Source organism: Peromyscus leucopus, chromosome 8b (assembly GCF_004664715.2).
Source record: "Peromyscus leucopus breed LL Stock chromosome 8b, UCI_PerLeu_2.1, whole genome shotgun sequence".
Classification (NCBI taxonomy): Eukaryota; Metazoa; Chordata; class Mammalia; order Rodentia; family Cricetidae; genus Peromyscus; species Peromyscus leucopus.
The window spans coordinates 86457605-86479506 of record NC_051086.1 but is presented as its reverse complement, the minus strand read 5'-3'; the positions used below and the strand labels follow the sequence as shown (position 1 = coordinate 86479506).

The 21902-nt window shown below is 53.9% G+C and overlaps 1 protein-coding gene across 1 annotated transcript; it reads left to right on the top strand.

Annotated features, from left to right (window-relative positions):
* Positions 1-230: 230 nt before the first annotated feature.
* LOC114690399 (angiotensin-converting enzyme) lies at positions 231-20559 on the top strand. Its single transcript, XM_028865165.2, is given in 26 exon segments — positions 231-588; positions 1256-1423; positions 2184-2277; positions 2820-2963; positions 3562-3753; positions 4287-4384; positions 4682-4854; positions 5249-5472; positions 5766-5910; positions 6196-6294; positions 6516-6638; positions 6991-7202; positions 7824-7960; positions 8862-9020; positions 9246-9333; positions 11362-11505; positions 11668-11859; positions 13796-13893; positions 14040-14102; positions 14104-14213; positions 16336-16559; positions 16848-16992; positions 17244-17342; positions 19281-19403; positions 19726-19913; positions 20099-20559. Coding segments are annotated over 26 exon segments (3957 nt in total). The 5' UTR covers positions 231-306; the 3' UTR covers positions 20332-20559.
* The last annotated feature ends 1343 nt before the right edge of the window (positions 20560-21902 follow it).

Sequence of the window (21902 nt, the reverse complement as noted above, 5' to 3'; positions counted from 1 at the left end):
CGGCAGTGTGTTTGCGGGGGCCAGGGACCTCTTTCTAGCTTCCTCTGCAAGAGCCCGACCTAGCCCCATCTCTCCACCCAGGCTGCTCCTGGACCCCTCCGGGTCTGGGCGCCCCTGCCCGGGGCCGGCTGGGGACTCTCCCGGGCCCCCTGGGCCCGCGTCGCCGGGGACTTTGGAGCCGAGGAGGAAGCGCGGAGGGGCGGGGAGGTGGGGGTGTGTCGGGAGGCGGCGGTGGCTGGGTTTTATAATCCGCAGGGCGGTCGCGGCGCGGGAGAAGGGGCAGCGCCGCACCGCGCGCACCGCGCTATGGGGGCCGCGTCCGGCCAGCGGGGACAGGGGCCGCCGTCGCCTCTCTTGCTGCGGTGGTGGCTGTGGCGGCGGCTGCTGCTGCTGCTGCAGCTGCTGCTGCTGTCACCCACCGCGGCGCTCGACCCTGAATTGCAGCCGGGCAACTTTCCCGCGAATGAGGCAGGGGCGCAGCTCTTCGTGGAGAGCTACAATTCGAGTGCCGAGCAGGTGATGTTCCAGAACATGGCAGCCAGCTGGGCATACTACACCAACATCACCGAGGAGAATGAGTGGCTCCAGGTGGGCGCCCGGGGCCCGGGCGGGGGCGGGGCACAGCAGGGCGCGGCGGCCAATCACAGGCCTGCGGTCAGCCGCCCGGGGCGGGCAGCAGGCACCAGGGGGCCCCCAGCCTCAGCCCTGAGCAGTGAGGACCCTAGTAGTGGGTCCCCTGCCACCAGCCAGACACTCCCACCTTCCCTGCGCATCAGACAGGCGGTGATGCTCCTGTACGGGTTGGGCACGTGATCCATGCTAACACAGGAATGGAATGGAATGAAGCTGGCTCCTCCAAGGCCAAATCCTCTCAGCGCGCAGGCGTCCAGGGCTGGGGCAGCCGTGGTCGGGGCAGCAGTGGTCGGCATATAGGGTGCCCTGCTTGGCTCCTTGCCCTCTGGCCGCTGCCCAGCCTCCTGTTGAGATTCCTTTCCTGGCCTTCCACTCACTGTCCCCTTATTCTGGCCCCAATTTTCTCCTTCACTGTTCCCGTGAGTCAGATTCCCAGAGTTCCCAACCAGAGGGCCAGGAGGAGGGATGTGCCTCTGCAAGCACATCTCCAGGACAGAATCTCTGCAGGACCAAGGGGTCTGGAAGCCCTTCACTTTCCTAGCTCTCAGTACTTGTAGCCTCTCCTACATGACCTCTGCCTGAGCTGGACCACTCTTTCCACCCACCCTCCTGGTGACCACAGGAGGAAGCAGAACTCATCAGGCAGGAGTTTACAGAGGTCTGGGGCAAGAAGGCCAAGGAGCTGTATGACCCCATCTGGCAGAACTTCACTGACTCAAAGCTGCGAAGGGCCATTGAAACTATACGCATCTTAGGACCTGCCAACCTGCCCTTGGCCGGGCGGCAACAGGTAGGCCTGAGGGTGGAAACTTGAGTGCCCCAAGTGCCCTATTGTGGTGGTTGGGAAAGCAGCCTGGCAGACAGGAAGGGCTGTAAGGAATCTGGAGGGAAACAGACAGCTGCTAGGAACACAGGTTTTCCCTCTAGATGTGTGATGTGACAGTTACTTTATTTTATGAAGTAGAAAGTCAAATTCACGAGCTAGAATGTAGTTGAATTACCAGACTGCTAGTCTAGCATGTGTGAGACTTTATACCCAAAATTACATTACACATGCAAAGAGAAATGTTTCTCTCTCTGTCTCTCTCTGTCTGTCTCTCTGTCTTTCTGTCTCTCTCTCTCTCTCTCTCTCTCTCTCTCTCTCTCTCTCTCACACACACACACACACACACACACACACACACACACACATACACACAAAGTCACCAGTAAATTTCTTGCTAGACAGACTTGGTATATGGGCTTCATTAGAAAGGTTGGGAAGACAGATCACCCCAAGGCCGGGGAATAGCAGGGATTCACCCTCACTGTGGCTGGTACCAAGCTGGTGTTTGTCTCAGATCCCTGGGTCTCTGGTCAGTTCCACTTGCAAAGACTGCCTCCACAATTGCAGTGGCAATTGAAAGAGCCGAGGGTTGCTGAGTGACCTTGTCTGAGTCACATCCCCTCTCCAGGCCACTTTTTCCTCCCAGCCAAGGGAGATGGGTGGGCAGATTAACTCCAGGGGCCAAAGTTTGCTTACTAATAGTTCCTCAACTCCAAATTGGCAGTACAACTCCCTGCTAAACAACATGAGCAGAATCTACTCCACCAGCAAGGTCTGCTTCCCCAACAAGACTGCCACCTGCTGGTCCCTGGACCCAGGTACGGGCCCATCCCATCTCTGCTGGGGTTTCCTAGTCCTTCTGGGTCATCTACAGGATGCTGTTTGTCAGTAAATCAAAGGTGCTGGTTCCCCATTGGGGATGGAATGTGCAGGTGCACCCATACTCCTGCCAGACTTACTTCACGAACCTTCTAGCTCCACCCCTCCACCACTAAGCTACCTCTCCTTTTAATGGGTCCCCTCACTTTCTCCAAAAGCCTCTCACAAAGCGTTGGGTCCCTGGGGGTTTCACCACAAGGTCAGCCATTCTATGCAACGAGCCATGGAGGGTCCACCTGTTCCAACTTCTAAATGTCCTTTCTGTGTCCACTACCTTAGACATTTCCCTGGGTGCAGGGTCCTGCCGGGTGCTTTCTTTGTATAGCCCCACCCCAGCAAGCCCAAAGGCTGTCCTTGGTCTGGGGATAGTGTGGTATAGAAGAAGCTGGTGGGAATGGTCAAGACCAGTGTGCACCTCTGATGCAGGCTGTTAGGACTGGCTCACAGACGTTTCCTCACTCACCCTGCTCACCTGTCTCAGAGCTCACCACCATTATGGCTTCCTCACGAAGTTATGCCAAGCTGCTGTTCGCCTGGGAGAGCTGGCATGATGTTGTGGGCATCCCACTGAAACCCCTCTATGAAGACTTCACCATCCTCAGCAATGAAGCCTACAAAGAAGACGGTGAGCTTGGATCTTCTTCCACTCCGTGGACAGCAAGCCTTTCTTTCCTAGCTTATAAGACGCTCTTGTCTGCTGTCCCCAGAGCCTCAAGTCCCTGAGCTAGACAAAGCAGCCAGGCTGACCCAAGGGGTCTCAGAGCTAGTGGGAATGGCATGAAATCTATAGCCAAAGTACCTTGCTGTCCTGTCCTTCTTACTGCTGTCCCTGGTGCCATTTGTGGCACTGCTCCCAGCTCTAAGACTCTTCAGCTTTGTGCTCAGGGACCTAGATGCTAGAGGCTAGAGTAGCATCTACTTAGAAATTATAGACCTTGATATGGTGACCCAGGCCTGTAATCCCAGTACTTGAAAGGCTGAAGTAGGAGGGTGAGGAGTTTGAAGCCAGCCTGGGCTATAGATGCCTAAAAGATGGGAGGGTGTCACACACAACTGTAATCTCAGAACTCAAGAGACTGGGGCAGGAGGATCTTGAGTTCAGTCAAGGCCAATTTGAGCATCGATCTTAAGCCAATGCTTGGAGTCAGGACGATAGCAGAGTTAAAACTAGGATGTGGAGGACCAGAGCCTTGGGCCTGACCTGCTCTCTCCCACTCTGTTAGGCTTCTCGGACACGGGAGCTTACTGGCGCTCCTTGTATGACTCCCCCTCCTTTGTGGAGACTCTGGAGCACATCTACCATCAACTAGAGCCCCTCTACTTGAACCTCCATGCCTACGTCCGCCGAGCACTGCATCGACGCTATGGGGACAGATATGTCAACCTCAGGGGGCCTATTCCTGCTCATCTGCTGGGTAAGGACCTGGACCTCGCTGCCTAGGGGGACTTGGGGTGCAGGAGGATGCCCAGCAGAGGGAAGATGGTTCGTCCTCATGAAGCCTCCAATGTGTGGAATGTCATGACCTTTGTTTCCTTATGCAGAAGCCCCTGTGGCTCAATGTCCCTAGCAGCCTTTGTGGGGACACCAAGGCTTAGGGGAGGTCAGGAACTTAGAGCCGACAGAGAACTAGAATGGGGCGGAGCTAGGGGGTCAAGCCAATGGTGTTGGCTGCGGGTTCAGGGAAGAGGCAGCCTACTTGTAGATCACATCCGAGGGAGGGCACAATCCTGGAAGCCTGGAAGCTTGTGGCCCCTTGGCAAAGGATCCTGGCATATTCAGATAAGACACCACTAACCAGTAACCAGTCCTGTGGAGCCTAGAGAAAGTCAGGAGAGCTGTCCTATGGTCCCATGGGACAGGTGCTGGCACCCACCCAGGGTAACATATATGGGGAACTGGCATGGCTGGGCAGGAGCCCAGGTTGTCCCATTCGCTTCTTCCATTTAGGAGACATGTGGGCCCAGAGCTGGGACAACATGTATGACATGGTGGTGCCTTTCCCCGACAAACCCAACCTCGATGTCACCAGTACAATGGTGGAGAAGGTAAGCTCTGGAGACAGGCAACGAGAAGGGGAGAAGGGTAGGAAGGGTCACGTGATAGGTGTGACCCCTCCCCTTTTCTACAACAGTCAACAGCGACCTTGGGTCTCAGCCTGTGGCAGAGTGATCTGTCGTGGTCAGTAGTGCCCTACCTCTGGGAAGTGAGGCCACTGAGCCTCGGGTATCTTTCCTGGGCCAGAAGCTATCCTGGGTGGAGATCACTAAGCCCTGCCCTCAAGGCAGGTCCCAGGGGCTCCCACGTGGCTGGCCCCCTGACCTGTTTCCCTACCTCCTGCCCAGGGCTGGAATGTTACACACATGTTCCGGGTAGCAGAGGAATTCTTCACCTCGCTGGGGCTCTCACCAATGCCTCCTGAGTTCTGGGCAGAGTCGATGCTGGAGAAGCCAAGTGATGGGCGGGAGGTGATGTGCCATGCCTCAGCCTGGGACTTCTACAACAGAAAGGACTTCAGGTCTAGACCTGGGAAGAGGAGTGTGTGTGTGTGTGTGTGTGTGTGTGTGTGTGTGTGTGTGTGTGTGTGGTGGGGGGCTCCAAGGAGGAGGCCGCTGTGACTCAGACCTGCCTCTGTACTGGAGGACTGTTCTGCTCCAGGGCTGTAGGGCACGTCGTCATCCCATTAGCTCACCATCCCTGAAGCTTTGAGAAGCAATCAGCTGGGTACCCTGGCATGGAGGAGGGCCTGAGTGGTGGTAGGCCAGGCTAGGGCCAAAGGGTTGCTAGTGTTAAGTACTCCTCACCCCAGGACAGAGTCCTCCTAAACCCTGTGTTCCTCCAGTCCCGGCCTCCCCAGTGCTCTGGCCCCGGCCCTCTCCTTCACCTTCGTCCTCATCCTGCCCATGCTCCAGGATCAAGCAGTGCACACGGGTCACGATGGAGCAGCTGTCCACGGTGCACCACGAGATGGGCCACGTGCAGTACTACCTACAGTACAAGGACCTGACTCTCCCCTTGCGCAGAGGTGCCAACCCCGGCTTCCATGAGGCCATCGGGGACGTGCTGGCACTGTCTGTCTCCACTCCTACACACCTGCACAAAATCGGCCTGCTGGACCATGATGCCAATGACATGGGTATGGGCTGGGGACAGGAGAGGATCCAGCCCGAGCCATTCAAATTTTCTACCATAGCAGATCTCTACTGTCCCCCCACGCCACCTTGTCATTTTTAACTTGAGGCCCCAGATACACCCTGAGCTTAGCACTCACCCAGAGTCGGTGTCCACGTAGAGCTAAGGACTGGGGGCTCACCTCTGTCTGTCCAGCCTCCCCTCCTTGCTGGGTGGCCCTCCCCTCCCCCAGGTCCACTCTACCCTAGCCGGTCTCTTTCCTTCCCCTTCCTTCTCTGTCTTCTTGTTTCTGGACAGAAAGTGACATCAATCACTTGCTCAAGATGGCCCTAGAGAAAATTGCTTTCTTGCCCTTCGGCTACTTGGTGGACCAGTGGCGCTGGGGGGTCTTCAGTGGACATATCTCACCCTCCCGCTACAATTTCGACTGGTGGTATCTTAGGTGAGAAGAGAGATAGGAAAAGCCTAACCCAGGGGACCCCCCAGCCTCCACCGGTCTTGTCCCCTCCTTCTTAACAATGTCTGCCCCCCCTACCCACTGCCTCCTCCCTTCCTGCTGAGACCTTACCTCCAGGAAGTTTCCCCATCTTCCAGGATGTAGAAGGGGTGGGGTGGGGATGGGGTGGGGGTGAAGGGGTGGGCTACGGGTAGAACCAGTACCTCTTCCGCAAATCTCAAGCAGCCTGTGCGTCCCTAGAGCCTTAAGATTTTACACATCCCCTTCTAGAACCAAGTATCAGGGGATCTGCCCTCCAGTTGTCCGGAACGAAACCCATTTTGATGCCGGAGCCAAGTTTCATATCCCAAATGTGGCACCGTATATCAGGTACCAGAGCTGTGTGTTCCTCGCCGCTCCATCATCCCTCAGGCCCAAGGGCTGAGAATTAGAATGACCCTTTCTCCTGGGCTACACTCAATTTTTTTTCCCCTTCTTCCTACTGCTAGCCCTTAGTCCGGCTGTCGCCCTGCCGAACACAGGGTAGAGCCTGAACAGGGGCTTCTGTCTCGCTCTCCACAGTCCTCCTAGCACCTGCTCTGTCCCTACAGGTATTTTGTGAGCTTCATTCTACAGTTCCAGTTCCATCAAGCCCTGTGCAAGGAGGCAGGCCACCAGGGCCCACTACACCAGTGTGACATCTACCGGTCTACCCAGGCTGGGGCCAAGCTCCGGTATGTGACAGAAAGGGGAAAAAAGCCTGAGGCTGAGGGGAGGCTGGCGAACAGTATTTCTGCAGGTAGCTGACTGTTCTGGTTGGAACAGCACAAAGCTATACTGCTCTGGAGTAACTCTGTCCTCCCCTCCCCCAGCTCTCTCCCTCCCTCTTCCCCCTTTCTCTTCTTTATATCAAATATTTATTGAGCTGGCCTTCAACTGCCATGGGGCCAGGCGAATGTCCCCTACCACTCTCACAGAGACCCTGGCCCTAGAGTTCTTTTACTGCTGGAGGACAGATGGTCAGCAGCACTGTTGCGGACCCCAGCCTGTGTTCCCCACACCTATAGTGCACCCTCTCCTTGGCAGGCAGGTGCTGCAGGCTGGCGGCTCCAGGCCCTGGCAGGAGGTGCTGAAGGATATGGTGGGTTCAGATGCCCTGGATGCCCAGGCACTGCTGGAGTACTTCCAACCAGTCTTTCGGTGGCTGCAGGAGCAGAATCAGCGGAATGGCGAAGTCCTAGGCTGGCCAGAGTATCAGTGGCGCCCACCGTTACCTGACCACTATCCAGAGAACATTGGTAAAGCCCTAAGTGAGGGTGGGCGGGGACCAAGAGGAGTCCTGGCCTCTGGGCCCAAACCTCAGGTTCCTGGTCAGCTCCTTCCAGCTGAGCCCTGGTATCCCACCCCTGGGCTCATCATCAGGGCCCTCCAGCAAAGATGGGCATGTCTTTCTCCCAGCGTCCTAGAGATGCTGTGCCCAAGCCCGAGGCCCCTGGGGTCCGTCTTGCTGGCACATTGCTCTATGAGGTCACACTGCAGACTCAGCCCTTATTGGCCAGTGGGGGGCACTGCAGGGCTCTGCTCTCCCGCGGCCATGGGCCAAGGTTGGGCTGCTCCAGGACTGCCCAGCTTCCTCTTTCTGCTGCTCTGCTACGGGAACCCCCTGCTGGTCCTCAGTCAGGTGGCCACTGACCACGTGACAACCAGCCAGGGGGTAACAAACCAGCCGACAACCCGAAGCCAGACAGCAACTCTCCAGACAGCCATCCAGACAACCCAGAACCCAAGCGGGACTCTTGGAAAAGGGCAGGGCCACGAGGGGTCAAGCAGCCCGGGGACAACAAGAGGGGACTCCAGTGAAACCACACTTTGTGGCAAGGAAGGCAAGGCCTGTCTGTTTTCCTCCTCACCTCCTACAGACCTAGTGACTGATGAAGAGGAGGCTAACAGGTTCGTGGAGGAGTATGACCGGACAGCCCAGGTGTTGTGGAACGAGTATGCGGAGGCCAACTGGCACTATAACACCAACATTACCCTAGAGGCCAGCAAGATCCTGGTAGGAACCACTTCCACCAACTCCAGCATGTAGCATGTGCGCAGACACAGCCACACTCCCAGAACACACACACACACACACAGAGAGAGAGAGAGAGAGAGAGAGAGAGAGAGAGAGAGAGAGAGAGAGAGAGAGAGCACCAAGCTGCCAAAATTGGTGAAAAGTCTGAACAGAATGTTTAAAACACTCTATTTCGGATTTAGTGGCTTTGGGTCCCCACCTGAGCAAATTTCTCTAGTCTGATACCATTCTCAGTCACCATTCCCAGAGCCTGAAATCCGTTGTACATAAATAAGCGATGGCAGCAGCATCCCTCTTTAAAAGATTGACAGCCCGTTTGTCAGCACTGTGAGGGATCATTCCCCTGCACCCTGTTCCTTCCTCTGTGATTGAGTGTACATTACAGCACAGGAAGCCAGTTCTGGCCATGTGCTCTAACCCTAGCTCATAGGGTGCTAATGTTACTTGAAGACCCACTGGGTGCTGCCCACGGATCCTTAACACCTCAACTTCTCTTCCTGTGTACATCCTTTGGCAGTTATACAAAGTGATATTCTTCCTGTTTCAAAGATGCAACCCCTGAATGCTTGGGGGGGGGTGGGGGGGTGTCTCCTATCTAATAGCACCCTGCCTTCATCCTAATGACATTTATGGGATGGCTGGTCTCCCTTTCCCTGCTCTATCAGGATATATATTGCTAGCCTGCAGCTATCTGTTGAGGAACATATACTTTACCCAGGACATTAGCAGGTGACCCAGGCGGAAGAGGAGGGCATTCGTATGGGCAAAGGGATCGGCCTAATCAAACCACACTCCTCAACACTACCTTTATGGAACCTCCTACACAGAGGCCATGCCAAATCTCCTGAGCCTGTGACACCACCCCCCTTGTGCCCCTCAGCTTCTGAAAAATAAGAAGGTGGCCAACTACACCCTGAAATATGGCACCTTGGCCAAGAGGTTTGATGTGAACAACTTCCGGAACTCTACCACCAAGCGAATCATAAGGAAGGTTCAGAACATGGACCGGGCAGTGTTGCCTTCCAAGGAGCTGGAAGAGGTGTGTGGCCATGGGGAGCAGGGAGTGGAGACTGCTGGGAAGTGAACCAGATCATGGGTCTGCCCCCATTGCTACTTTCTTGACGTGGGCCGTGTCCACACGTCTCCAGAATTCCCACGACTGCAGCATTTTGGGGCACATGCTCCCTTGAGTCCCATCCATGGCGCCTGAGGCCAGAGCAAAATGGGGGGGGGGTTATTTCACTACTCTTTCTCCCCCTTGCAGTACAACCAGATCCTGCTGGACATGGAGACGACCTACAGCTTAGCGGAAGTTTGCTACTCGAATGGAACTTGTCTGCCGTTGGAGCCTGGTGAGAGTCCTCCTGAGAGAGAGAGAGGTGGGGGGCTGCTGGGAGGGAGGAGGATGCTGTCAAGGGAGGAGGAGATGGGCTTCCCTAACTCGCTTCCTCCCGTGGGAGCCTGCACCTCATCAACATTTCCCTAATTCTCTGCCCCTCTGGGGCATCCCCCCTGCCCATAACTCCCCAACTCTCCTTCCTTTCTGCGTGCCCCTCAGAACAGGAGAATCTCAAACATGTGTTTCAAAGGCTGGGGCCCCAACAAGGAGAGCTACAGACCCCTGCTGATAACATCCCCACGCCATCCCTTCCTCCACGGCACCTTTCCTCCAGACAGCCATGGCCGGCTCATAACCACCTCTCACTGCTTGTTCCTCTTCAGGCTGTCTCCTTAGGAAAGGCTCACTCTGACCCCTCCCCCAGGACCCACACACAGATCTCTTTCCAGGGTTGGTGAGCTAGAGTCATAAGCATTCTCTGTGAAGAATCGTTACCAGAAGTTGTTTCTTCCTGCCTCCAGCCTAGCTCCCATGTCAGAACAATGACAAATACAAGGGGAAATGGAAAATAAACAGGAGCAAGAAACAGTTCCAGGGCAGGGTCCGGCCCATAGGTAGTGGGTGTGGGCACGCACGCACACAAAGAGGGAACATGTGCGTGCTTCTGTGCATGTGTGTGTGCGTGCAAGCACAATTGGGATACGTGTGCATGTCTGGGTGTATATTTCTAAATATGGATATCAAAAAAAAAAAAAAAAAAAGTGTAGCATTTGGCATCCCTACCATCCAGGCCTTTGATCCAGGACTAGGCCATCTGGTCATAGACATGGTAATTAAAATTAAAAAAAAACATGAAGACCAATGACTTTCATCATCAGAAAACAGACACAGAATTTTCAAAACAAATTTTTTCAAAGAAAACTAATTAAATTTACCTTTTCTGTGACAAGTGTATATGACACAGAATGTTCCAGAATAGAGCCCAAGTTCAACAGTAAGAATTTAAGATGCTCCAAGACTCCTTTATCTAGGCCAAGGGCAGAGCAGGAGGAGAAGCCTCTGTTCCAAGACTGATGCCTGCAGTCTTGTGTGACCCTCGCCCTGGCCTGAGAGGTGGATGTCAGCTTTGTATTCTTACTGGGGTGTCTCACACAGAGTAGCTTCACAAGACCTAAAGCCAGGGTCCACCTTGCTAGGGGCAGCTCACATAGTTCTTGTACTCACACAATCCTTACAGCTATTGTTTTATTCCTTTGAGCCCAGTGACGATTTGCAAAGGATGTTGTGGGTTCCCAGGGCCACAGCAATGAGAAGGCATAGCCCCTGCTTGGGGACAGACATGTCCAAGTCCCTGGGAAGGCCAGGGTTACTCCCTTGTTTATAGATATGAAAAGAGACCTGCCCAAGGTAACTCTCAAGGTATCCCATGAGAGGGATAGAACTTGAATTCGGGCCTGTGAAACTTCCCAAACCCTTTCTCCCAGGGAAGGGGAATTCATGGGAGAGCATTTTGTTTTTGCTCCAGCCTGGCCACCTCCTGCGTGGGTACACAAGCATGTCATTAAGCTGCTTATAAGAAAGGAACAAGTAAATCCCTTTCAGAGTTATCAACCCCCTGCAAGTGTCTTGAGGTCGTGGTGTGTGTGTGTGTGTGTGTGTGTGTGGTGTGTGTGTGTGTGTGTGTGTGTGGTGTGGTGTGGTGTGTGTGTGTGTGTGGTGTGTGTGTGTGTGTGTGTGTGTGGTGTGTGTGTGTGTGTGTGTGTGTGTGTGTGTGTGTGGTGTGTGTGTGTGTGTGTGTGTGTGTGTGTGGTGTGTGTGTGTGTGTGTGTGTGTGTGTGTGTGCAGCACCTTATGAGCTCCTGGTGGTCCCTGGCTCCCTAGCTCTCTCCCCTCTCACTGGACTTACTGCCTACACTGTCACTTCCACGTGATCTTACCAGCTTTACTCCAACTCTGAAATTCCATGAGCAAGTTCCACGTATCGACAGATGAGAGGTGAGCCACAGACCGAGACTCAAGCCATCCGACCCCTCCCTTCCAGATCTGACAAATGTGATGGCCACGTCCCGGAAATACGAAGAGCTGCTGTGGGTGTGGAAGGGCTGGCGGGACAAAGTGGGGAGAGCCATCCTCCCCCTTTTCCCAAAGTATGTCGAGCTCTCCAACAAGATTGCCCACCTCAATGGTGAGTTCCCAGGGCCGGCACCACTGGCTGGCTGTTCCCCAGTTCCCTCAAGCTTCTCAAAGAGGTCCCCCGACAGGAAGGGGCAGGAAGGGCGCTAGAGGTGCCGGGTGTATTGAGTGAATGACTGCTGTTGGGAAAAGCTTGGCTGTGTCTCCTGTGCAGGCTACGCTGATGGAGGGGACTCCTGGAGATCATTATATGAGTCTAAAAACTTGGAGCAAGACCTGGAACAACTCTACCAGGAGCTGCAGCCACTCTACCTGAACCTGCATGCCTACGTGCGCCGTGCCCTGCACCGCCACTATGGGTCCCAGCACATCAACCTGGACGGCCCCATTCCCGCCCACCTGCTGGGTAAGGACGCTGCTCCAACTTCAAGGACAATAGTAAGGGACAGGATAGTGCTGGCCACAGGGCAGAGAGCAGGCCAGAAGGGTGACGGGACTTGAAGCCTCGAGGGAGCATGGCCAAGGCTGGAGTGGAATGGGGCTGGAGGAACTTCCTGCTCATGCTTAGTTACTACATGTTTTTATGCTTTTCTTCTGTGGTACTAAGGATTGAACTCAGGGTCTTGTATGTGTCAGGCAAGTGCTCTACCCCTGAGCCACACTCCTCAGCTCTTCTGGTGCCATGTTTGCCACAGAGTCATGTTATACAAGCATTTCACCTTCTTCTTCTTTTTTTTTTTTTTTTCTTCGAGACAGGGTTTCTCTTGTGTAGCTTTGCGCCTTTCCTGGAACTCACTTGGTAGCCCAGGCTGGCCTCGAACTCACAGAGATCCACCTGCCTCTGCCTCCCGAGTGCTGGGATTAAAGGCGTGCGCCACCACCGCCCGGCCATCATTTCACCTTCTTTTAAGGGTTAGACCACATTACCCATCATGCCTTGAGACAGCCAGATCCGGGAGTCTGGATGTGGGGTCTGAGGAAATTCCCTATGAGCCTTGAAACATGTGAGATTTTGACAGATGCCAAGTCAGGGATGGGGTTGCAGGGAGAGAGGACACAGGGTCTAGGTCAAGGTGTGACAGCAAAGAGGAGCCCTGAGAGCTCAGATCCACTTCAACTTTGGGGCCCTTATTCTTCCAAGGCTTTAAATATTCAAATAGTCTTCCGTGCATGAAGGAGGGGGAGGAAGACAGAAGAGGTGGGAAGGACTCGGGGAAAGCAGAGGCCACAGTTTCCCGTCCCCACTGGGCCATCACTTTCCTGGTGGTGTTGTGATCAACGAAGCCAGACAGAACACATTTAGAGGTCATTTGGGAGACGCCCCCCAGAAGGTGGTCCTGCTATGGGCCTGATCCTCATGCAGCTGGAGCATCGATGCAGTCCAAGATCTACTCGTCCTCCTCCATTCCTCATTGGGACAGTCCAAAGACTCACTAAGTAGACATGAGCTCAGTGACCAAGAACAGGGAGTCCAGGAGGGAAGCAGCGTGCTCCAGATGGCCAGGGATCCAGACTGGGGCTTAGCATTTCATCTCCAGTGATCAAAGAAGAGGGAATTCTTTAGGTATCCACCTGTCCCCCAACACTCCTGTCCCTTTCTCATCCTTCTGCCGCTCTGACTCCTTCTGGAGCTTTCGGCCTCAGCTACCAAAGACTCCTGACGCTACATGGAGTTTTAAACCTTCTAGTCATTCTGAATGCCCCTCCTCTCTCCAGTCCTGGAGAACTGGGCTCTTAAATGACCCTCAATCTCTGGGACATAAGCCTCTCCCAAAGGAGGTGGTTGGTTCCTGTCAGAGTAACTAGTGACTTGCATAATGTCAACTGCAGAGAACACAGAAGAGACACTGTAAAGGTGTGACCTGATGGCATTTAAATCCAGCCTAGTCTCTTAGGAGTTTGAGCCCTGTTTGGATTACTTAACTCTTTCCAGACTCAAGTTCCTCTGCTATGCAGTGCCAGGGAGCAGGCAGGATTACAAGTTGCTCCGTGTGCTTGGGGTGGCACTTAGGAAGTGGTGGTCATGTGGGTGTCGATGCTCCAGGGACTGTGGGTCTCCTGTGGATTCCATCACTGCTCATGGGCAGTGATGACTCTGTTGATTCCTAATGACCAGCAAGGTTTGTACCTGTAACCCATATTGGAAATGACCTTGTGGGCTGGGTATGTAGGTAGGAGGCAACGCACATCAAATGCCCAGCGCAGTTTGCAAACAGTTGATGCTCCAGAGATGCCACCTTGATTGACAGGACTGGGATTGGCCCACCTCTCCCTATAGGATTTCTCTGAGCCTAAAAAGTTAAGTGTTTCCTCTCTGCCATCCCCCCCCCACTTGCCTCCAGGGAACATGTGGGCGCAGACCTGGTCCAACATCTATGACTTGGTGGCACCTTTCCCTTCAGCCCCCAACCTGGATGCCACGGAGGCCATGATAAAGCAGGTCAGTGAAGCCAAGGAAGGGTAGGCCCCAGAGGGGAGGGCAGAAACCCTCTCCCTCCAGTGTGGCTCTCTCACAGCCTCTCTCCTGCCATGATTGTGTCTGTCAATCAGAGACCTCAGTTTGCAAAGAACTCTCTCTGCTTCCAGGGATGGACGCCCAGAAGGATATTTAAGGAAGCTGATGATTTTTTTACCTCTCTGGGGCTGCTAGCCTGTGTCCGCCGAGTTCTGGAACAAGTCAATGTTGGAGAAGCCAACTGACGGGCGGGAGGTGGTGTGCCATGCCTCAGCCTGGGACTTCTACAATGGCAAAGACTTCAGGTGTGTCTGGTTAGAACTGGGATCCATATCCTGAGCTACAGGGACAAGGGTATGAGCCAAGTCAAGGCTCTGTGGGTGTCCCCTCAACTGGAGTGAGCAAGACAGATGGGGACCGTTTGGGATGAAGTGGAGGACTGAGAGTCCAGAGGTGGGTTTGGTCCTAGTCATGAGAACCAGGTGGGGAAATTCCACCTGAGAAATGAAAGCCAGAAGTGCTGGCCAGCTGTCAGTGGTCAGTGGGATGCTGAAGGTTGCAGGCCTGACATAAGCTATGTCCAACGCACAGCCTCTTTTGCACGTTGCTGGCCCTTCCCAGGGGTGCACCACTGTGACGTAGGAAGACCCCACTCTCACTGCTAACAGACAAGGCACTGTCTTTATCAAGTTGGGGCTACTTACCTACAGCTGTCTAGCAGACTGCTCCCAAAATCTAGTGACACAAAATGACCAGTTGATCCTCAAGGTTCCGTGAGCAGCAGTTCAGACAGTGCATGGTGAAAGTGTCCTTACACCATAGTGACAGACATCTCAGTCAGAGTATTTCATTGGTCCAGCAAGATGTCTCAGCAAGTAAAGGTACTTGCCACCAAGTCTGATGACATGAGTCTGGGCCTCCAAATCCACATAGTAGAGAGAGAGAATGGACTTTCAAAAAACATTGTCCTCCAATGACCACAGGCACACCATGGCAGGTGCACACCACATGAATATATAAACTCTTAAAATTTTAATTAATTAATTGGCATAGGAGAGTGACTCTCAGGGCTTTGTACTTTCTAGGAATGCACTATGTCACTGAGTTACCCACCTAGGCACAGCTGGGGTAATTTCAACGGCTCATCTGGAGCCATTTATCCAGAACCTCATTTTGGCTGTTGGCTGGAGTTCCTCAGTTTTTTCCCACGTGTAGTGTCAAGGGTGGGATGTTCAAGGTGGCCTTTCACACTGAGTAGCTGGTTAGGATGATTAGAGCAGCTTGCGGTTGGTCAGGCATCTTTTTTGTTACAAGCTGGCTTGTGTTCCTTCCTATTGCGACAGTCCCTGGCTGGCAGATCTATTAAGCCAGGTTTCTCAACGGCTGAATTGAAAACTGGCACTGAGTCCTGTCTACTGTGGATTCCTTCTACCTCAGCCATCCTCTTTTAGACAGGGTCTCACTATACAACTTAGGCTGACCTTGAACTTGTGATCCTCCTGCCTCGGGCTACCAAGTGTAAGGGTCACAGGCATCTTCAACCCTACCTATCTGCCATATTCTATTGAAAAATCCCAAGGACAACCGAGATTCAAAGGAAGAGAGAAATGACTGTGTCTGGGAAGGGGTGGAGATGCTGTCCTCAGCTGATGAAGCACCCGTACAAGAGACATAGACACAAACCCAGGAAACACGAGTTGGGGTTCGTGGTGGGGCTTTGGGGGAACACTGCCTGGCCTTGGCCCTTCAAAGGTATGAGAGCTTGGAGCTGTAAGTTCCAGGTAGATTGACAAGTGGCTCAGGGATCATAGATGAGAGAATTCCTGTGGGAATCCTTTTTTATGATGAGTCAGAGAAGGTAGGCAGAGCCCATCCTCAGTGGGTCAAGGATGTTAGGCAGCTAGCTGCTCCCCCTCCCCCCATGCCTGAGAAAGAAACAGGAGGTAAACCTGCAATAAAGACTGTTTAGATCCCGGGAGAAAGTTCCTGTCATTGGAACTGGCTTGTAGAAAAGGGTAAAGGCCACACAAAGAGGCAGAACCTTCTGGCTTAGACGTCTCTGTAGCTGCCATTCAGTCCAGGCCATTCTTCAAGCGAATCTATTTACTGGTTTTGGATTAAATGAGATGCAGCGTAGCCCAGCCCATGTGTTCCCCAGGAAGCCCATCCTGAGATTGGAGACATAGTAAGCATGGACACCATGCTACAAAGTCAGTTGACTTTCTCCTTTGACCAAGTCAGGATAGTCAGTGTTCCTTGGATTACTCAGGGTTAGGGGAGAATGGTGCAATGACTTACGACTTGTGACCAGGCACCCTTGACTCCTCCCATCGCATGTTCCTTGCTCCCTGAGAAGTCTGCTTCATTGATGCATTGGTCTTTGCTTTGGTCATTCCGACATGAGTTCTCCCCACCTCCTGTTCCTAGGATCAAGCAGTGTACCTCTGTGAACATGGAGGAGCTGGTGATTGCCCACCATGAAATGGGCCACATCCAGTATTTCATGCAGTACAAAGACTTGCCCGTGGCCTTTCGGGAGGGTGCCAACCCTGGCTTTCATGAGGCTATTGGAGATGTGCTGGCTCTGTCAGTGTCTACCCCGAAACATCTCTACAGCCTCAACCTGCTCAGTAGTGAGGGCAGCGGCTACGGTGAGAGGGTAGAGGTGCTGGTGGGTGGGCTGGGGACCCAGAAGGGGTAACATACTTGGGAGGTGGGGGGAGAGGTGCCCCCGGGCAAAGATCTGAGATAGACCGTTAGAAAGGCACGAGGCCCCAGCGGGATGGACCTGACAAGGTAACACACAGGTCATCCCAAGAGGCACGTTTTAGGGATGGAGAAATTGAACACCTTGCCCCCCTCCCCTCCCCGGGCCTGAGCTGCTAGGCCCCCCGACAAGAGGCCAGCATGGCCCTGAGACTGCACGCTCTTCTTGGCAGAGCATGACATCAACTTCCTAATGAAGATGGCCCTCGACAAGATCGCCTTTATCCCCTTCAGCTACCTCATCGACCAGTGGCGCTGGAGGGTCTTTGATGGAAGCATCACCAAGGAGAACTACAACCAAGAGTGGTGGAGCCTCAGGTTCTAGAACACTCCGGTGGGGGTGTGGATGGGAGTGGCTTTCGGAGAGTGTCTGCACGTGCTGGTGTGTCTGCAGATGAGCCAGTGAAGTGTATGTGTGTGCGCACGCGCGCAAGCCATATTGCCCCCCCCAATTGCCCATAGAGAGGGCATTCTGGTGCAGGGACGATTGTTCACTTAAAAAAATGCCAACCCTCTCCCAACGTGGTTCTCCCCAAACTCACCCTCTAACATATCTTCCCGTTTGACAGACTGAAGTATCAGGGTCTCTGCCCTCCAGTGCCCAGATCTCAAGGTGACTTTGACCCAGGGTCCAAGTTCCACGTTCCTGCAAATGTGCCGTACATCAGGTAAGAGCCAACGGAGCAGGGTGCACCGTGAAGGGGGCACTGTCCATTCTATGCTCGAGCTCCCCATCAGAGCAGCAGGGGCTGGCTCAGGACACACGGTGCCTGAGTCCACTCACCCACTAGCAAAGCCCTTTCTTTAAATATTCCTTGGACAGCATGAGAGCTTATACCAACCAAACCGTTAAAAACCAGAAGCTTCACCAGAAGATTGGCTAATGGTTACAAGGCCTAGTCTGGGTAGGATTCTTGTTTGAAAACAGGTTTTACCCTGTAGCCCAAGATGGCCTGGAGCCAACTGTGTAGTTCAGGCTGGCCTTAAACTCACAGCCATCCTCCTGTCTTGCCGCCACACCTACCACTGACATCAACAGTGTCACGTGTGGCTGTATACCGACTTGGGTTCTGTGGATTGATTAGTTTTGAAACGTGATCCCTTTGTGGGCCCCTTTGCTGCAGCTGAACAAACTGCCTGGAACATCTGCTGAGTTGTACCTGAAATAAGTCTGAAGCCCAGGGCAGGAGGCCAGCTTATGGAGGAGGTGGTTGGAGACAAGTTAGTTGCCAGGTTTGGGGTCAGAGCTTATGTCCTTGAACAACAGCCTCTGTCTCTATGGGTATCCGTTTTCTCACCTTGATCTCAACACGGATGGTCACAAGGGCTAACAGCTTAGGCACTTGTCTACAGAGAGCATGCTGGGGACCTGGTAGCTGTGGTCCTCCATTGTGAATTACTCTCTTAAGGGGACTGCATCAGCACTGGCCTGTGCGTCGTGTGGCCATAGCAGAAGGTAGACAAGGCAGCTCCTTTTCTTCCTTATGTTCTTATGGGGAGCTTACTCAGGGTGTGGGGTCCACAGAGCTCCTAAGAAGTTGTGATGGGTAGACCTCAGGACAGAGTTCCTGGTGCTCAGGCTACCCGGGAGCCAAGGCACAGAGGACAAAGAAGGCCTCTCAGGAAGGCTAAGCTTCTGATAGTTCTTGCCTCTAGGAATCTCTGGAAGCCAGGGGGAGGCAGGCCCTGACACCAGGACTAAAGTCAGCACATGGTAGGATGGATAGAATGTGGGACAAAAGACACAGTCACTCTACTCAGACACACTCTGAGACTGCAGAGGGCCAAGAAGCAAGAAGAGTTGTTGCTAGGTCCCGTCAGGCTTGACCTAGAGAGTGCCCTAGCAAGAACCTTTGGGGGAGGCTCCCAATGGGGCCACCACCACCTGCTGGATCTCCTTCTGAGGTCCCAGCACTCACTCTTGCCTTGAGATGGACCCTGTGACAGGGTCCCCGCTTAGCACAGTTATCCAGGCAGGGATAACTGAACAAGGGGGACTTGGCTCTCTAGAAAAACCCATCTCACATTCTGGCCAGCAGCCTGAGCCTGGGCACTCTGAGGAAGTGCCAGGGGAACAAGTGGCATATGGCTTATGCCCAGGACCCAAAGGCAGAGCCTGAACCACTACTCACAGTGTTTAAAAACTAGAATTGGTGTGGTTGCCCGGACCTTAACTGGGATATTCCTACCAGGAAATCCCTGCGGCTTCAGATAAGACGGTGCCCAATGCCTTTCCTACCCAGAACGCCCTGCCAGACCCACAGGTTCCGCCCAGCAACCCCTGGCCTCTGCTCCAGGCATGGAAACTCCACAGCCTGCAACAGCTTCATAGGCTCTCTCATTAACCTCTGCCTGTGCCTGTCCTTTGGATCCCCTTGGAGCAGGAATGTAGGCAGCCGGAGGGTGGGAAGCGTCCACACAGGCACATCTGGAAAGAGCTCCGATGACCCCAAAGGCTGGAATGACATCCTGACTGCATCCCGCCCTGCTCGGTCCCCTGTGACTGTCAGAAGGCCGGGTCTCCCGGGCACCCACACCCCGCTGTGCCTCTCCTCCGCTCTGGGCACTTCACCCACACCGTGAGCCGTTTCCTCTCTCCACTCCAGGTACTTCATCAGCTTCATCATCCAGTTCCAGTTCCACGAGGCGCTGTGCCGTGCCGCTGGGCACACAGGTCCCCTGCACAAGTGTGACATCTACCAATCCAAAGAAGCAGGAAAGCTCCTGGCGTGAGTGTCCTTGAACCCTCCTTCGGCTCTGGCCCTGAGAAACCACTGATCTATTTTGGGAGCATTTTCTGTTTGGTTTCTTGGGCAGAGAACAGCCAAGAAGAACCTGTTCTGCCCTTGACATTGTCACCTTCAGGAGGAAACTGGAGTCCCTGGGCCCTGAGGCCTCCCCTCTCCACCCCAGCCTCAGCCCTACTCAGGCTCCCCCAATCCTAGAGGACCCTTTATGCTGGGAAAGGGGTTATGGGGAAAGAATGCCAGACTGGGCAAGAGGATCCATATGGTTTCTACTCAGGTTTCCTTTCTCTGCTTCTTCCCCAAGGGATACCATGAAGCTGGGCCACAGTAAGCCATGGCCAGAAGCCATGAAGCTGATCACGGGCCAGCCTAACATGTCAGCCTCCGCCATGATGAACTACTTCAAGCCACTGACAGAATGGCTCATCACTGAGAACAGGAGACACGGAGAGACCCTGGGCTGGCCACAGTACAACTGGACACCAGAAACGGGTACTACCACCCACCCCACCTCCAGCCCCAAGCACAGCTCCCAGAGATCACACAGGGCTGAACCCCATTCCTAGTTCAGACAGCCTCCAGTCTGACCTCAGAGCAAGGACAGGGACACCAGAACACAAGGTCCCGGCCTTCCCGTCGTCCTGCCCACCGCCCTGTCTCCTTGCTTCCTCGCTCAGCTCGTTCAGAAGGCCCCTTTCCAGAGTCTGGCCGCGTCAACTTCCTGGGCATGTACCTGGAGCCACAGCAGGCCCGTGTGGGCCAGTGGGTGCTGCTCTTCCTGGGCGCCACCCTGCTTGTGGCCACCTTGGGTCTCACCCATCGGCTCTTCAGCATCCGCCAACACCACAGCCTCCGCCGACCCCACCGCGGGCCCCAGTTTGGGTCCGAGGTGGAGCTCAGACACTCCTGAGGTGACCCTGCTGGCAAAGCCGGCAGCGGAGTGTCCCACGAGAAACTGGATGGGGGACATGGTGTGTGGGTGGAACACACTGTCGCTGGGCCTTCCTCCTCCTGCCCTGTCCCCACCCACTCTCTGCCCCCCAGTCCCCCCCCCCCCCCCCGTTCTCCAGATCCCCAGCTTCTAACATGGAATTCCCCATCCAGTCTCTGTGAATACAATTAAAGGTCTTCCCCAACACCCGAGTCTGTGTCCCTTGTGGGGAAAGTCAGGGGCAAGACGGGCCGCTTGCCTTCTCCTGACAGTCCAGCAGGCCCCTTTACCAATCGCCTCTTCTCAGTCTCTCTCAAAGCAGGAACCCAAATAACCCTAAGTGCTGTGGCCCCCATCCCCTACGACCTTTCCCACCAGCCCCTTCCTAACAGCCTAGGTGAGGTGGCCTAGCTAGGTCCTGCCACAGCAAGCAGTTAGCATCGGGGTGGGGCATCCCAAGAAGAAGCAGAAAAGACGCAGATGCCCTGGGCTGCCTCCTGCTTTGCATGTGGATGTGTATGGAGGGACTACCCTGTTCCCACGCATCCTGTTCCACGGGGACCCCTGTGTGGGTGTCTCAGGAGGAAGGTCCTGGATGCCCCTCTGCTACAGGATGAAGGCCCTGGAACATGCAGAAACCTCACCGTCACTAAGATTCCCGCCACACCAGCTCTGCCGTCCACTTTGTGAGTGGCCAGCCTGGTGGAGCCACACCACACAGGCACTGCCCAGGAGAAGGAGCAATAACCAGTGACCACACAGGTGTGTTCACTGCTGTAGGCCACCTGCTCGTCCCAGAATGCATGCCCTCACCCTAAGCCATCTTTTGGAAGGCCTACTTAGATTTTGAGGGGTGTCGTTTTGAGGAACTTTTTAAAAATAGTTTTTCTCTACATGTATATGTAGGAAATTTGGAAAACTCTGAATAAAAGCCCATGATAGCAACATCAAGAAATTTAAACACTGTTGACACTTTGGTGTGCATGGTCCCAGCCTTTTCCCTGCTCAATACACAACGTAAATAGGATACCAGTGTGTTCTTGTATATCCCCTCCTTTAACATAAAATGCATCTACTTTTCAAGTTTTTAATTACCAAGCCTAGCTCTTGACCAAATGGAAATTGGTCAGATTTCTGGGACAGAATCTTGCCTTCCAGCCTGGTCCCACCTTTGTTAGGAGCCTCAGCCCAAACTGTCTCTAGGCTTTGCTGGTATTTTCACCCCCACAGGGTTCACAGCCCCAATTTCCGGCCCCCAATATCCTTAGCCTGGTTTTTACTGCTCAGTCTCTAGCGTGTGTGTGTGTGTGTGTGTGTGTGTGTGTGTGTGTGTGTGTCTGTGTGTGTGTGTGTCTGTGTGTGTGTGTCTGTTGTCTGTGTGTGTGTGTGTGTGTGTGTGTGTGTGTGTGTGTGTGTGTGTTGTGTGTGTGTGTGTGTGTGTGTGTGTGTGTGTAGGCCTCTTCTGTGCAGGATATGAAGTTGAGGAATTTTGGATTTGCAAGGAGGGTGGACGTTTACAATTCAGCAAGACAATGAACTCATAAACACAG